This window comes from Martes martes (assembly GCF_963455335.1).
Source record: "Martes martes genome assembly, chromosome: 13".
Taxonomy (NCBI): domain Eukaryota; kingdom Metazoa; phylum Chordata; class Mammalia; order Carnivora; family Mustelidae; genus Martes; species Martes martes.
This window is the reverse complement of record NC_137901.1, coordinates 92,837,462-92,852,128: the sequence shown is the minus strand read 5'-3', so window position 1 is coordinate 92,852,128 and position 14,667 is coordinate 92,837,462. Positions and strand designations below refer to the sequence as shown.

Below are 14,667 nucleotides of genomic sequence, written 5' to 3'. Positions count from 1 at the left end.
TTGAAAACCATATCCCTCAGGGACGGGACAGCATCCCAGGGCAGACACCAACACTCCCCCCATGGGTGACGTCCCCGAAGGGGGCCTTGGCTGGGAAGGGAGTGAGAACCATTTGCCGGCTCCTCTCCACCCTGTGGTTCAATGTAGTCTGGGTCGTCTGGCTTTAGCCCAAGTATCTCATTCCTTTACACGACGCTCCCAGGTGGTTTCAGTCAAGGGGAGGGCCCAACCGGCATCCAGCTGCCCACGACACCTACAGGCAGGTCCCCAGAGCCCTGGGGGCGGGCGGGCCAGCCAGGCCTGCCCTGGCAGCTGGGTGGGGCTTACTGTGGGCCGCCGGGCACAGTGGGCTCCGTGTGGGTAACCCCATCCCTGCACAGGGGTAGGGAGGCCTTCTTGGGCTCGGGGCAGCTCTGGGCCCGGCTGCTCACCCAACACGGCAAATCCGTTCAGGTCCCCGTGTCCAAGCGCACACAGCGCAAGCACGACGAACGGCCCTCTGCCCTTCTCCTCCAGAGCACGGAGGTGGCCAGTTCTGTCCCTGTGCCCTCCCGCCCTGAGTCCCCATTTCTCCACGAAAGGCTCACCTGGCTCTGTGTGAGGCCAGAGCAGCGGGGGGCGGGGGTGGGAAACGGGCCCCGCACGGCTGTGAGCTTCCGCCCAGCACACGGAGAGGACAAGGCTCCGCGGCCCGATGGGGTGGAGTGGGGGGCCAAGGGGGCCAAGGTGGGGGCGGCAGGCAAAGGGCGAAGGGGCATTCCGGCAGCAGGACAGCCCTGGGGGTGCCGGTCCAGGCGGAGCGGGAGGTGCCAGGAGGAGACCTGCGAAGGTGCTCTGCTCCTCGACCGGGGTGGGGGGCGGGAAGCGCCCGCCCAGCTCCGGCCCGCGCCACAGCTGTCCTGCAGGGGGCGGAGAACCCCACCTTCTGTCACGTCACACAGAACACCCGACCACCTTGTGATCCAAAATCAAGGCTGTATTTATCTTCATTGATTGACACGAGAACTCAGTGTTTAAAACCACCAGAGTCCACAGGGGACACACGGGTCGAAAATACAGAACAGAGCAGATGGCCGCGGACGGTCCAACCAACGAGGCCCGAGCGCGCAGCGGACACGGGCGCGGATGCCAGGGAACAGAGAGGGACGTGGAGGACGGGACCAGGGGACGTTCGGGTGGTCATGAGAGCAAAACCGAAACCAAAAGGAGATCATGCCAAGGCCTCCGCAGGTGGAGGAGCGCCCAGGGACGCCGCTGACGGCCTTCGCACGGAGAGAGTGGACAGAAGCTACTATTCCTGTCTGCAACGACCCTCCAGACTCTCCACTCCTAAAACTCTGCCACGGAGTCTGAGAACGCAACGGGCACGGGGGTCCACAGAACTGTCCTTGCGGCCAGAGCTGCGGGTCCGAGGAGGGCGGGGCCCGGCTCACCCGGGGCCGCGGGAAGGGACGCCCCCCCGCCGGCCGCCCCGTCCCACCTCGGAGTGCTTGCATAGTTGAGGATCTGCAGCAGAGAAGCTTCTGAGCGCGTCCAGCGGACAGCGAGCGGGCTTGTGGCCGGGTCCCACAAAGAACCAGAGAGGTTTCTAGAAACTGCCTTTTATAAAGTCTACCTAGGTTAAGAATTTTAATAACATCATCTATTTATATTAACAGACTATTTACATATTTCATTTGTTTTTTTTTTAAAAACAAACCAAAAAAGAAATCTTATGCTTCTGCATAAGGCAAAGAGAGTTTTGTACAGTATTATTATTATTTTAATATATATCTGTAACTTCGGTTCCAAGTACCAAGGGAGGGCCAGGCGGGCCCTGAGTGGGGGCCTCACAGTGCGCTGGACAAAATGACCGTTTTTTTTCCTCCATAAATAAGACAAAAGATCCTGGGGTTCTAGAGCGGGATCTGAGGCCTTTACATTGCAAATCTGAACTGAAGATAAAAAAGCAAAGTTTCTTTTTTGTTTCTTTTTAAATGTCTAAAGAGCACAAAATTGAAAAAAATACAAATCTATTAAAAACGCTTCTCACCTGTGGGAAAAGATGTACAAACTTGAATTCTCCTCCAGTAGCCTAATTCCAAGCTCGGAAAACAAAAGATCACCCCCAGCAAAGACTGTGCAGACTTCGGGTGTTAAGCAAGTGTCACCCCAGGGCTGACGGCGCTGTGCTTAGGTTCTAGAAACGTCCGCGTAGAAAAGTTTACAGCAGTGCATTTGTGGAAGGGTCTCTGTACACGGGGCGCGGGGTCCCGCGGGGACTACCGTGCCTCCACCTCCTGGGGGTTGCGGGATGGGGAATAGTCGCGCGCCTCGGGCCCGTGGCCCCCGAGCGGCGTAGTCCTGCTGCGCGGCGGCGGCCCGGGGGGCGTGGGGGGCCCACCCGCGGCCACCAGCGGGGGCGGTGCGCCCAGCGCAGCGGCAGCGGCGGGCGGGGTCCGCGCGAGGAGCCCGTTGTGCAGTGCGGCGGCGGCGGGCCCGAGGCGCGGGTAGTGCAGGGAGCCCAGCGCGGGCAGGAGCGCGGCGCTGTCCAGGTGCGCGGTGGCACCCAGGTGTGCGGCCCGCGCGCGCTCCAGCTCCTCGCGGCGCGCCTCCCGCAGGCGCTCTGGGCTGTAGTCGTGGGGCTCACGGTCACGGTAGGGGCGCTCGGGGGGCTCAAAGAGGGTGGCGGGGCCCGGGGCGGGGGCGGCAGCGGGCAGGGCGCGCCGGGGCAGCTCCAGGCCGCGGTAGGCGTCGCGCAGGGGCTCCCACGTGAAGCCCAGGCGCTCCCGGGCCACCGGGCCGGGCCCGAGCTGCAGGGGCGCAGGGGGCACGCGTGGACGCTCGGGCGCTGGGTGCAGGCCGGCCCCTGGGGGCTCGGGAGCATCACTGTCTTCCCTGCGCTCCTCCTTGACCTTGACGTCGCCCTGGGGCCGCTCGGCGGGCGCCTCGGGCGGCTTCCCCGGCTCTCGGCCCAGGAGGCCGGCCAGGCGCAGGCTGTCGCCCAGGGCCGCCTTGCTGTAGGGAGACGGCGGGCGCACGGCCAGCTTGGCACCATCCTCCTTGGCCGGAGAGCGGCTCTCCTTGATGCGGGGCTCTGCCTCGCGCTCGGCAGGGCCCCCGGGCCGGCCCGGTTCACTCTGGCCACGGAGCAGGAAGCCGCTGACAGGGGGGCCCAGAGGGGCTGCGGGCGAGGCCCGGCTCAGCATGCGTGTCTTCTCCAGGAGGTCCCTGGGAGCGACAAGACAGACACCTTCACTCAGCCCAGGGTCAAGAGGGGCTTCATGTAATAGGGTGCTGCTACCAAGCTCCCCACCCCGTGACCTCCAGATCCTTGGGATGTTTGTGGGGGTCCCTTAAGCATCCTGTCAACACTGGGGTACAAGCCCACAACCTCACAGGGCCCACAACACCCCATGTCTTTCCTCCCCTTGATAAACAACTTGGAAACCAGCTTTGCAGCAGGACCCCAGAGCCCTCCCCAGACCCAAGCTGCTAAGCCCGAGGCAGGACGGAGGCAAGTTCACGCTGGAGAGGCCCCACCGCAGTGTGCCTCTGAGCCCCTTGCCCTGAGTCCAGCACAAGGAAGAGGGCATGGCCCCCAGGGCCTTGGCTGGGAATCCCCAACAGGAGGAGGGGTGAGGCGGGGAGCCTCCTGCTCTGTCCACTCCGTCAGCCAGCCACAACGGAACCACCTCAGGTCCCAGACTCTGCTGCTGACTCTGAACAGGACTCCCACCTGCCCCACCAACCTGGTCCTGCTGCCCAGGGGCAGCCAGCCTCAGCCCCGTCCTCCCAGCCAGGGGACTCTCCCACAGGTGCCCCTCCCAGAGCCAGACCCCACCTTGAAGATGCAGATGGCTCCCTGCAGAGGCCCCGCTGGGGTCACCGAGCCAAGCTGACCTTCCCTGCGGCCACCTCCAGGGCTGGATCCGCCCTCTCCGTGGCCCCTGCCCCAATCCTGGCGTTCTCCATGGGGCCCTCTCTCTATTGGCCTTCCCCAGCCCCGAGGGTACAGCAAGGGGGATCTCCACACAAAACTGAGGCCGGTGCCACTCACCGCTCCTCCCTGCCCTTGTCCGGCTCTCGGTCGTGATTGGTCAGGGCTGAGACCCGATCAGGGTCCACAGGCTTAGGCCATGGGGGTGGTGTGGGAAAGGAGGGTGGCGCTCGGTGCAGTCGGTTCCAGGCCTCATGGGGGCTGGGCAGGCCATGCAGTGCGGAGCTCTCCTTGGGGGCAAAGATGCCGCTGCCCTGAGCTAGAGAAGGGTGGGAACGTGAGGCCAGGACAGCATCCCCACCCCTAGTGAGAGTGCCCCGCGGAACCGCACAGCTGCTGGGGAGAAGCACACCATTGCTGCATCCCAGGGAGGTGGCCAGAGGGTAACAGTCAGCCAAGGGTCAGGGTGCAGCCCAAACCCACTCCAGGAGCCCACGCGTGCCGGCGGGAGAGCAGAGAGCAGGCTCGGTGGTCACTCACTCAGTGTGTGGTTCCCCAGGCCCCCGAAGGCGCTGCTGCCCAGGCTCCCCAGGCCCCCGAACGTCCCTGGCCTGCTGAAAGGGTCTGTGGGGACAACCGGGGCTCAGGGTTCAGCGCGGCTCCCGCCCGGGCTCCCTCCTGACTTCACGTGAACACCAGACCCTCTCCTGTGACCCCAGAGCAAGGCAGGTGCCCCTACACAGTCTGAGGCTGTCCTGTTTCTCAGGGTGCCCTCCCCACTCCCCTGCCTCCTCCCCCAGTCAGACTTCAGAGCCCGGAGAGCGCACCTGTCAGGTGGCTGGCAGTCAGGAAGCTGCTGGGATGCGCGGAGGGTCCGAACGGGCTGGCAGTGGGATGGGCAGCACCTACGAGGGCAGGTTGACAGGAGCCTGATAGACCTGGGGCCTCCTATTTGTGGGTCATTCCTAGAGCGGGGACACCCCAGCGCCCTCCGGGGGCTTGTCTACATCTCCTGCCGGAAGCTCACGAGGGGAGAAGGGAGGGATGAAGGCAATGGGGTCCCCAGAGGACAAGGTGTAAAGACACTGGCCCCAGGACATCCAGCAGGAAGCTAAGAAGCGACCTTGGTGACTGAAGGGTTGCTGAAGAGAGCGTGTCTCCTCCCGCGGTGTCCCCCAGCCACAGCCCACAGGTGTCATCACACAGCCTGGCCCTGGCTGGGCTGGAGCCTGGCCCGACAGCACCCCCAGGGCGGCCGAGTTGGGCCCCGAGCAGGGGCTGTGGGGTCCGGGTCCGGCCCAGTGGCCACACACGCCGGCCACTGCAGAGGGAGGATTCCCGGTGCAGACCAGTGACGCGGCCACGTTCATCTCGCCAATGTCCCCGGCTTGGGGGACACCGCAGTGGAGAGTTTATGCTTGTACTGGCGTCCGCGGCCAGCCCCACCGCCGCTCCCACGCGGTTGCCCATCTCCTCGGGCTCCCCAGCACACAACCAGCTGCTCTCCCGAAGGACTCAGAGGCCAAAGTCATCAAACGGAAACTTCGCAAGGAAGAACTAGCTTGGCCCGGCGCTAATGGAAACGCGTCCCTGCGTGTGCAAGGAGGCCATGCTGCTTTAAGAGCACACGCAAGAAAGAGCCGACAAGCAGGCTTCCAGCTCGAGGAATCGGGAAGGGCAGCGGCACAGACATGGGGAGAAACAGCCATGCCAGAGCAGGGCTGAGCCCTGCCGTGGGACGAGATGCCCGGAGGCAGGGCAGGCCACCTGCGTCGGTGACCGCGGGGCCCGGTCCGGGTGAGTGGATGGCACCGCAGGGTGGGGATCCCGGGCTGCCACAGCTCACTGGGCCCCACAGTGGAAACACGTCCTGCCGGCTCCACGGACTAAAGCCCAGATGGGGGGACCTCTGCGTTCTGAGGGACACCCCCATCCAGAGGCCCACAAGGAACTGAAGCCAGGGACTGGCCAAGTCATGCTGTCTGAGGCCAGCCTGGGTGGTCTCGTCCATACGCAGTGCCCAGCCCACTAACAGGGCCCACCTTACTGGGTGCACGGCCAGGTCGAAGGGGGCTGCAGGCGGGGGGAGCGTGTGTGCACATGGAGGAGGGCGGTCGGGGAGGGCTGAGAAGGTGACGCCTGGTCCTGACAGCTGGGGAGGGGAGGAGCGGGCCCCTCCAGAGACGGGGGTGCTGCTCATGCCGCAAGCCCGGACGGCTGGCCTCGGGAGCACCTGCGGGCGAGGCTGGGAACTCGGGGCCCGGGCTCTCAGCTTCCTTGCACAGCAGCGTCTTGTGAACCTTACTCACTTGCACAGACACGGGTTCGTGCGGGGTGCCTGCTTTCCTTCTGGGAGTCTGGTTTGGGTGTGTGCGGACAGAGGAGCCATGGGACCGCCCCCCGCTGGAACCCTGCGGACTGGTCTGCGAGCGTCCCGGCAGCACGGCACATGGTGCGGGTTGTCTCGGTTCCTTGCCGAGGAAATGGGGTGCGTCCTGGGCCTCCCCAGGCCAGCCCTCAGCAGTCCTGCGCCTGGCTTCCTGCTGACCTCCCGTCACAAGACTCTCCCTTTCGCCCATTCTGCTACGTCCCTTCCCTGGGATGCATCTTAGCCCTGGGGGTAAACCTATGCTGAGTCCTAGAAGGGCTCCCCGTGATCCTTGAACCTGGCGGTGGTCCCAGAGCCCCAGCATGGCAAGATGGTGCCGGACAGACGTGTGGATTCTTGGGGAGCTGTGCCAAAACCCTTCCCGGGAGGGAGGCTAGAGTGGGAGAGGGGCAGGCCAGACACGGGGGGGGGACTCCTGCCCTACCTTGGGTGGGGGCGGGGAGACAGGAGAGGTCGGAGCTCCAGGGTGGAGGGGGAGCCCGGGGTGGGGGGTATCACACGTGCTGGCACAGAGGTGGCAGGTACTGGGACTGCCCCAGCAGCATCGTGGGAGAAACAAACCCGCGGATGTGTCTGGAACTGTCCTGTTGGAGCACCAGCCCAGGGAACAGGCAGGACCTCCCCCTTCCTTGTGCTCTGGACAGGGCGCCTTACCCGAGCCAGAGAAGAGGGGCCGGGCCAGGTCCTGCGGGTAGTGGAATCCGGCGAACATGCCTGGGGCTGGGGGTCTGCCAGACAAGTCCAGCTTGGCGCCCACCTCCAGCTTATGGGGGTCCAGCTGCACCTGCTGAGAGGGACAGAGCACGTCCAGGGCCCGCCCGTCCTGCCCACCACCGGCTGCCGGCGTGCAACATCCTCCTTCCTGCTGGGGCAGAACCAGACCCTCGTCCTGACCTGGGAGAGCCAGGTGCTGTCAGGACAACGTGTGGCGCGTAGAGGGGGTGGCTCGTGCCTCCTGCGGCCTCTGAGAGCTGTGCGTCTACACTAGAGCCCCTCGGTTCAGACAGACACCATGCTTCCGTCGGTAAAACTCTCCCTGCGCTACAATTTCGCAGAACAGGACTGAAATAGCCACTTCAGGTTGTTTTGAATGTGCTCCGAGCTCCCGGTGACTGAATCCGGCCTCACTACCAGCATTTAAGTTTATTACATAAAACAAACACGCCTGCGGCTCCGTTGTGACGGCCGTACGAGGCTAAGGGGGCGCGCAGACCCTCTGGGGCGCCCTGTCCTCGCACTGGGGTGCTCCAGCCCACATGGGGGCCGCCCCCGGGGCTACACCCGAACATTGAAACATTCGCAGAGCGAAACACACGGTGTTTTGTCCTAAGACCCTGTGGACCTCTCACAGTACATGTTGGCGTGATGACTTCTGAAAGCCATGCACGGAGGTGCGTGTGACCCGAGATGCCAACAGAGGGGTCAGGACCCTATGGGGACGGGGGTTAGGGGCTGGGGCCCCAGCTGCCCCTCTTCTGGTGTGGGTAAGGGCCTCTCCTGCCTCTGCCTGCCCTTCCCTGGCATCCCCAGCCCGCAGCGTGTCCCGAGAGTGCCTGTGGCTGCCTCTTCCTTGTGTTGTCTGGGTTATGGCCTGGGGACCCACCTGGGCCACCTGCCCCTCCCAGACACACACCACAGGTGCTCACTAAACGCTTGCAGGAATCGTCACGTGGACGCCTCAAATGATATTGGTGGGACCAAAATAGGGTCAGCTCCTCCCAAACCCCTGCCTGGGGGCCTCCTGGGCAACCCCCCACCCTCTGGACTCCTCCCCATCCCTGCCCCGCGTGCCAACACAAGCAGCGCATGGGGACACCTGCCGGCCAGCAGGACGCGGGATGGGCTCACCTTGACCTTCTGCTGATGGTGGTAGATCTGCCAGGCGATCTGCACGTGCACCGCACACCACCTCCCAGGTTTCTGTGACAGGGCGGGCCACACACTCAGCCGCACAGGGGGCCCCGTTCCTGCTGCCTCCCCAGGTTCCTGCTGTCCTGGGCACCCCTGGGGCCATCCGTGAGGCCCCCGCCATCCTCCCCAGCCACGAGCCTCCCTCCCAAGGACACAGGCACACATGTACAGGCATGTGCCACACACTCACCCTGACTGCGGTCCGGTAGGGGTCGGACACCTGTCAGCGATGGAGAGGGAAGGGTGAGGTCCCGGCTCTGCGGGCGGCCCTGCTGCTGCTGCTGCCACCACCCTCCACGAGGGGGACTGGGCCGGCTGGGTGACCCCAGGGAGGGAAGGGTGGGCAGGGAGGCCACCTACCCCAGGGGCTTTCTGGAGGAGGGTGTGAACAGCACTGGCCCGGCCCGTTACCTCGATTGGGTTTGAACTCTGAAGGGAGAGAACAGGATATGACAGAGCTGCAGAGCCTGGGGCCCAGGCAGAGGACCCCAGGGGGCCCTGCACCCTGCCGCCCGGGGGGCCTGGCTTCCCACACCCTCCACCCAAGGGTTTCGGCAACGGTGGGAAGGCGCTCCGGATGAGGACATGCCCGGGTGGGGGGCTGAGGCAGCCCCGCTCGGGGGAGGACGAGAGGAGCAGGCCCAGTCCTCTCTGGAGCCTCCTGCGATGCAGATGGCCCCACGCTGACTACCCCTCAAAGACCTCCCCTCTGCCCCGAAGCCCCCCACGCCAGCCTCCAGCACGCCCAGCTGAGGAACAAGGACACACGAAACCTGACTACCGTTGCTCCCTGGTGTCCCCCCCGACCCCGGCCACTGCCTAGGCTGGGGGTCCGGCTGAGGCCCCTCTGGGAGTATGGGAGCCCCCAGCCCCCTCTGGCCGCGGGGCTGCACAGCCACATCCCCCCGGGATGGCTGGCTTGCACCAACACCAGGATCACAACACACACAACTGCACCGTGGGGCTCCCATGTGCCCTGAACCCCGTCCCACCCCAGGCGCAGCTGGTACCTTGGGCTGAAAAGCACCCTGTAGGGACCCAAAGGGGCCTGGGTGTGGGAGCAGGGTGGGCAGTCCGGGGACGGCCGAAGAGAAGGACGGGAAAAACTGCAAGAAAAAGAGGGGGAGCGTTCCAGGGCCCCGGCTGGGAGCAGGGACATCCCGGGTGTGGACGCTGGGCCTGGCCCCTGCGCTATGTGGAAGGGAACCTGACAAGGCCTCTGGGCAGGCGCGGCCCCACCCTTTAACCATGACCTCTAGCCCACTGACCACAGAGGAACACTCACGTTGGAATGTCGGAAGTAGGGGCTGTCCAGCTTGGGTGCGTACTTATCAAACTGGAAAAGAAAAAAGCAGAAAGTGAGGCCTCCCCGAGCCATCCCACACCCTCCGCTGGGCCCAGCACCCACAGCCCTGTTGGGCCAGGCGGAGGCCCAGAAAACTGTCCTGCTTCCTGCCGCTGGTGGCCTGCAGCCAGCTGACCCCTGGGGTCCCTGAGGACGCTGGCCCAATGCCCTGAACTGGCCCCTTGGGGCCCAGCTCGCAGACTGGGTGGGTCCCCTCCCTGTTCTAATGGTCCCACGGCGGGAGGTGCAAAGGGGCCCGTCTGTGCCATCCAAGTGTCCTGGCTGATGCCTGGGAGGGAATGCTGCTGTCATCACGGGGGGCATGGAGCCCAGGGCTGGTGGTCAGGCGGTGACATGTACCCAGGCCCCCAGCAGCCTGGCTCTTCACAGAGCAAAGCCCTGGCGAGAGACTCTGCCCCACATGGTAGATGGCTCAAGAGATGGGGGTCCACAGGGACGCCTGGGTGGCTCAGTTGGTTAAGAGATGGGGGTCCACGACCTAGGGCCCATGGGAGGGAGTCCTGGCTTCCCGCCCCCCTCAGTCCTGTCTCAGTCTCCAGACCTGCTGTCCTGCTGCCGACCGAGATGCTGAAAATCCTGTGTGGCTAAGACTGGCCCCAAGGCTGTGTCACCCGTGTGCAGACGTGGGGCACCCGCCCAAGCCCAGGACAGAGAACCTCACGATGGGACCCACGGAAGGACCAGAAGGAGGGGCCAGATGGACAGACGGACAGAAAGGGACGGCGTTGGCTGGCGTGCGTGCGGAGAGCGTCTGCGTGTGCCTGCTGTGTGTCCCGCCCGCCCGCCCGCCCGCACGGGGGGGCCTACGCACCGGCGGGGGTGCGGCGGGTGGCAGGAGCGGCGTCGGGGGCAGCCCCGCGGGGAAGGGGGCAAATGTGTGTTGGTGCTGGTGTGTGTGCTGGTGTGTGTGTTGGTGCTGGTGGAACTCCGCCCGCAGCAGAGCCCCCGGGCCCAGGGGGGCGCCGGGCCGCTCAGCGCTCTGGACCAGAAAACGCGCGTTCAGCTCTTGCCTGAGCAGCTCGTGATCTACAAGAGAAAAAGAGAGAGAGACGGAGAGGCACGTCGGCCGCGGGCTCCGGGCGGGGCGAGGCGGATAGTCACCTGGCACTGGTTTCGGCAGGCCAAGCCGTGGTGGCCGCTCGCTACGTGCGGGCCCCAGGGTGGAGGTAAGAGAGGAGCCTGTGACCAAGTACCAATCAGAATCCCCGAATGAGGCTGGCAATACATGATTGGCTGGCTGAATGAGATCAACAGGCTGGCATCTAAAGGCAAGAGAGAACACCGTGAGCCCCCGGTGCCCCCTGTCCCCCCAGCCCAGCGTCCTGGTCCCATCCCAGGGCACAGGGCTGCCCGCACCTGCGTTGGGCTGCTCAGGATTTTACAAAGAAGTTGGAGACAAGACCCCTGGGAGAAATCTTCAATGACCCCACACTCGGCCTTGAAGGGGCACCTGCCAGAACCAAGCAGGGAGGGAGAAGCCAGGCTGCTGCCGTTCGCCCGGAAACCCCCTGCTCCAGGACTCTGCTCCGCACGCCCCCACGAAGGGCCTAGGGCCCTCCTCCCAGACACACTAGGGGTGAGAGGCAGCAAGGGTCACAGCAGGCCCCGGAAGCCTTTGTCTGCAACGGAGACGCTCCACGTCCCCCTCCGCTCCACGAGGCCCGGCAAGGGCTCAGGAAAGAGCAGGGAACACGGCTGCGTGTCTGTGGGCACATACGGGGCACCCATGCGCCAGCACGCACGTGCACAACCCAGGCGGAGGCAGGGAGCCTCCTCTGCACCTGGCAGTGGGACCTCCCGCCTGGGAAACGAAGCCTGGGGCGGGCGGGGGACGAGGCGGGGTTGCCATCAGTCCCCGGGGTCTGGGAGCAGGTGGGGGAGGCTTTGCCTCAGGTGCCCGCACCCCTTCGCGGGGTAGACCACGTCCCTCCCACCTGCCCAGAGGGGAGGACCACAGAGTGGAGGGACGGTGACCCCAGCCCTAGCCAGTACCTACCGGCAGGGTGTCCTGGGAGGACCAGGCTGTTGGCCGGCAGCGCCGGGGGCGGGGGCAGTGTCGGGGGGGCAGCGAACATGGCCGCCGCGTGGTGCTGGTGCTGGGCCTGCGAGCGGAGCGCCAAGTGTGAGGTAGACAGGTGGGGGCCCGGCCCGAGAGGCGACAGGGACGCGTGCTTCGCGAGCCCGAGGCTGGCGCTGCTGCTGGCGCTGCTGCTCCTGCTGCGGGGAGCGGGGGTCAGCGCCCGGGGGCGGGGCGTCCGCGCGGCCCCGCCCCCGCCCGCCCCCGCGGCTCGCAGGCCCCGCCCCTCCCCTCCCACCTGAGGCTGTGCAGGCCGTTGTGCGCAGCCTGGCCGTGGCCGGCGAAGGCGCCCAGGGGCAGAGGCACGTGCGTCGGGAGCGGGGCGCGGGGCTGCGGGGGCACGGGCGGCGGCTGCGGGGTGAGGCGGGGCAGGGCGGGGGCTTCCTTCTTGACCGGCGGGCTGGCCGGGGCGCCTGGCGCGGGGCCGGCGGAGGGCGCGGGGCTGCGCACCGTGGGCAGGAAGGGCGGCTCGGCGCTCAGCTCGCGGCTGCGCTCCAGGCCCGAGACTTTGGGCGGCGCCCCGGCCTTGGCCTCAGCCTCCTCGCCCAGCGTGGGGCCTGCGGAGAGAGGGCCGGAGTGAGCTGGGCCTGACTCAGGGACAGTAGCAGCGAGGTCGCGGCCAGGACTGAGCCCCCCCCACCCCCCGCCACCGCCCAGTCCACAGGGGCCAGGGCTGGGGCCCAGAGAGCCTGCAGCGACTCCACTTTCCGGGAGGGAAACCAAGGGCAGCGGACTCCGCCCTAGCAGGGCAGTGGCTCCGAACCCGTGGCCTGCGTGGACAGGCCCTTCCAGCCACTGCGACCCGCCTTGGCCACACCTTCACCTGTCGCCCTTGCCACTGAGCAACACGCGCGCTGGTGGCTTTCTTTCTGAAGCCACCCAGGTCACCCACGGCCTGAGCCATCTTTGGGCCCATGATCTGGGGGGCTGGCTCTCCAGAGGACTGGCCTCACTGGGACCGGGTGGGAGGAAGTTGCTGCTCCCCCACCCGGCGGACATCCAAGTGGTCATTGTACCCGCCCCGCCAACACCCACCGTCCAGGCAGATCCATCTGACACTGGTCCCCTTGGAGCTGTGTGTGCTCACTCTCTGACCTATCATTCCAAACCCTCCTTTCCAAGCAGTGTCTAGGCAGCGGGCGCACGTCCAGGCCAGAGGAAGCTTTGTCTGGAGTTTCCCAGGAGTGGGAATCCAGGTTCCTGACTGCGGTCACCCTGGGTGGGCTGCTGGCGGATTTCACTTCCTCCTGGGGCCCAAGCAGGCACTTGCCATGCTGAGTGGAGCGAAAAGCCTGCAGCTGCACGGCTGTGGGACGGGGCCGGCGAGACCCAGAGGACTCCGCTGAACCTCTGGGAAGTCTCCTCCCCCGGCAGAAACAGGTGGCGGCAGGATATGGCTCCTTCTGCCTCCTCTAGGGTGACGTTTCCCACTGCAGCCACCAGCCTGCATCTGATTGCTCAGGGACGGAGCTAGGGAGGAGGCCGCCAGCACCACCATGAGAACGGGGACTGACGGATCACAGCACCGTCTCCACCCACTTGCTCACAGCCGCCAAGGGGAGCTGGCCTGGCACTCCGACCTCCTTCCTGCCTCTCTTCCATCTTTGTGCCAGCCCCTCTCGGAGGAAGCGCAGCCCCAAGGACAGAGAAAGGCAGGTGTGGGCTCGGCAGAGCTGGGGTGCCGCCAGTGCCCCAGCCCACCTGCAGCATCTCCCCTCACCGGGGAAGCAGGAGCACTACCAGTAATCACCCCTGCTGGGACCCTCTCTGGGCACTGCAGAGCCCTGACTGGTTTCTTGAGCTCTGCCCGCGCACATGAGTGGACAGCGAAGTGGGCTGAGCTGTGCCAAGAAGCCATGTCTGAACCGTAATCCCTAGCACCTGTGAATGTCACCTAATTTGGAAAAAGGGTCTTTGCAGATGTCATCAAGCTAAGAATTTTGAGATGACACCAGTCTGGAACAGGGTGGGCCCTAAACCCAGTGACGGGCATTCTTCTAAGACAAAAGGCCACGGGAGGTAGGAGGAACATGGCTCTGAGTCCAGCGACACTCAGGAGTGAAGAGGAAGGAAGGAACCTCCCCAGGAGTTTTTGGAGTGTGGCCTTGCCAACACCTTCAGCTCAGACTTCTGTTCTCCGGACTGTTGAGGGGGTAAGTGTCCGTCTATTTTTAGCTGCCCAGTTTGTGATTATTGGTTGAAAACACCCTAGTTCTGTGTTCCGCTCTGGGTCAATGCCGGCAGAGTGTGCCTGCCTCCCAGGACCTGTCTGCTCTCCCCTACCCTGATTCTGTCTGGCATGTGCATGCTTTGCTGAAATGCTTTGATCTGAGGACGAGGCTTCCCCACCTGAATCATGAGGAGACCATACCCTGTTCCTAAGCCACTGCGGGCCCCCATGCTTCTGTGCTGCAAAGCCTGTTGCGTCTAGTCCCATCTAGATGGAGCCTTCCAAGCGAAAGGGCCCCTTCTCTGTGCTGGGTCCAGGGACACTGGTAGGCAGGTTGGATGCTGGGAAACTCACTCTCTAGAGCAGTGCTGGCTAGGAGAGCTTTCTGGCACTCTGTGCCTATGCCACCCCACCCACGTGGGGGCCATCGGCCAGGGGGTGGGGCTGCTGTGCAGGGATCTAGTCCTTTCATGGCAACATTAGCCGTGTATGTAGTGGTGGCCCTGGCAGCCAGCCTACACCGTGGGTGTAGCAGGTGCCAAACCACAAGCTGCCAGTTGTCCCCAGAGCGCCTGACCCCATGAGCCTAGGGAGGGTCTGGGAACATGCCTTGCTACCAGTCCCAGTGAAGGGGCAGGAACCCCACTTTGGGAACCACTGCTCCAGTGCTGGCCCTGCTCCTGACTTCTGCTTTCCTTGTAGCTTTTGGTGGGGGGCTGAAAATCATAGCACATAACTCCCGCCTCAGGCTCTGCATCCAAAAGCCGACCCATGATTGAGCCTGATCTGGAGCCCACTCTCTTGCCGCAAAAGGCTTGCTGTCCCTTCCCAGGAT

General features: G+C 64.9%; 1 protein-coding gene and 1 long non-coding RNA gene across 11 annotated transcripts in view; one reads left to right on the top strand and one right to left on the bottom strand.

Moving 5' to 3' along the window:
- Window positions 1–957: 957 nt before the first annotated feature.
- On the top strand, window positions 958–1,694 carry LOC308354058. Its single transcript, XR_013967843.1, has 2 exons — window positions 958–1,406; window positions 1,499–1,694. It is a non-coding gene; the product is annotated as an uncharacterized lncRNA (long non-coding RNA).
- FBRSL1 (fibrosin like 1) overlaps window positions 1,399–14,667 on the bottom strand; it is a 79,949-nt gene continuing 66,680 nt past the window's right edge. Inside the window, exons 7-20 of one of the 10 annotated variants that reach the window (XM_080821275.1) lie at window positions 11,901–12,219; window positions 11,582–11,802; window positions 10,779–10,847; window positions 10,397–10,611; window positions 9,505–9,555; window positions 9,230–9,325; window positions 8,580–8,648; window positions 8,410–8,439; window positions 8,157–8,228; window positions 6,963–7,095; window positions 4,747–4,824; window positions 4,460–4,543; window positions 4,040–4,238; window positions 1,399–3,210 (exon numbers count right to left, since the gene is read on the bottom strand). In XM_080821275.1, coding sequence (XP_080677401.1) covers window positions 2,262–3,210; window positions 4,040–4,238; window positions 4,460–4,543; window positions 4,747–4,824; window positions 6,963–7,095; window positions 8,157–8,228; window positions 8,410–8,439; window positions 8,580–8,648; window positions 9,230–9,325; window positions 9,505–9,555; window positions 10,397–10,611; window positions 10,779–10,847; window positions 11,582–11,802; window positions 11,901–12,219 — 2,585 coding nt within the window. In that variant the 3' untranslated portion in view covers window positions 1,399–2,261. Of the gene's footprint in view, window positions 3,211–4,039; window positions 4,239–4,459; window positions 4,544–4,746; window positions 4,825–6,962; window positions 7,096–8,156; window positions 8,229–8,409; window positions 8,440–8,579; window positions 8,649–9,229; window positions 9,326–9,504; window positions 9,556–10,396; window positions 10,612–10,686; window positions 10,848–11,581; window positions 11,803–11,900; window positions 12,220–14,667 lie in introns of all 10 variants that reach the window. The other 9 variants (XM_080821279.1, XM_080821278.1, XM_080821280.1 and 6 more) reach the window with 9 other exon arrangements.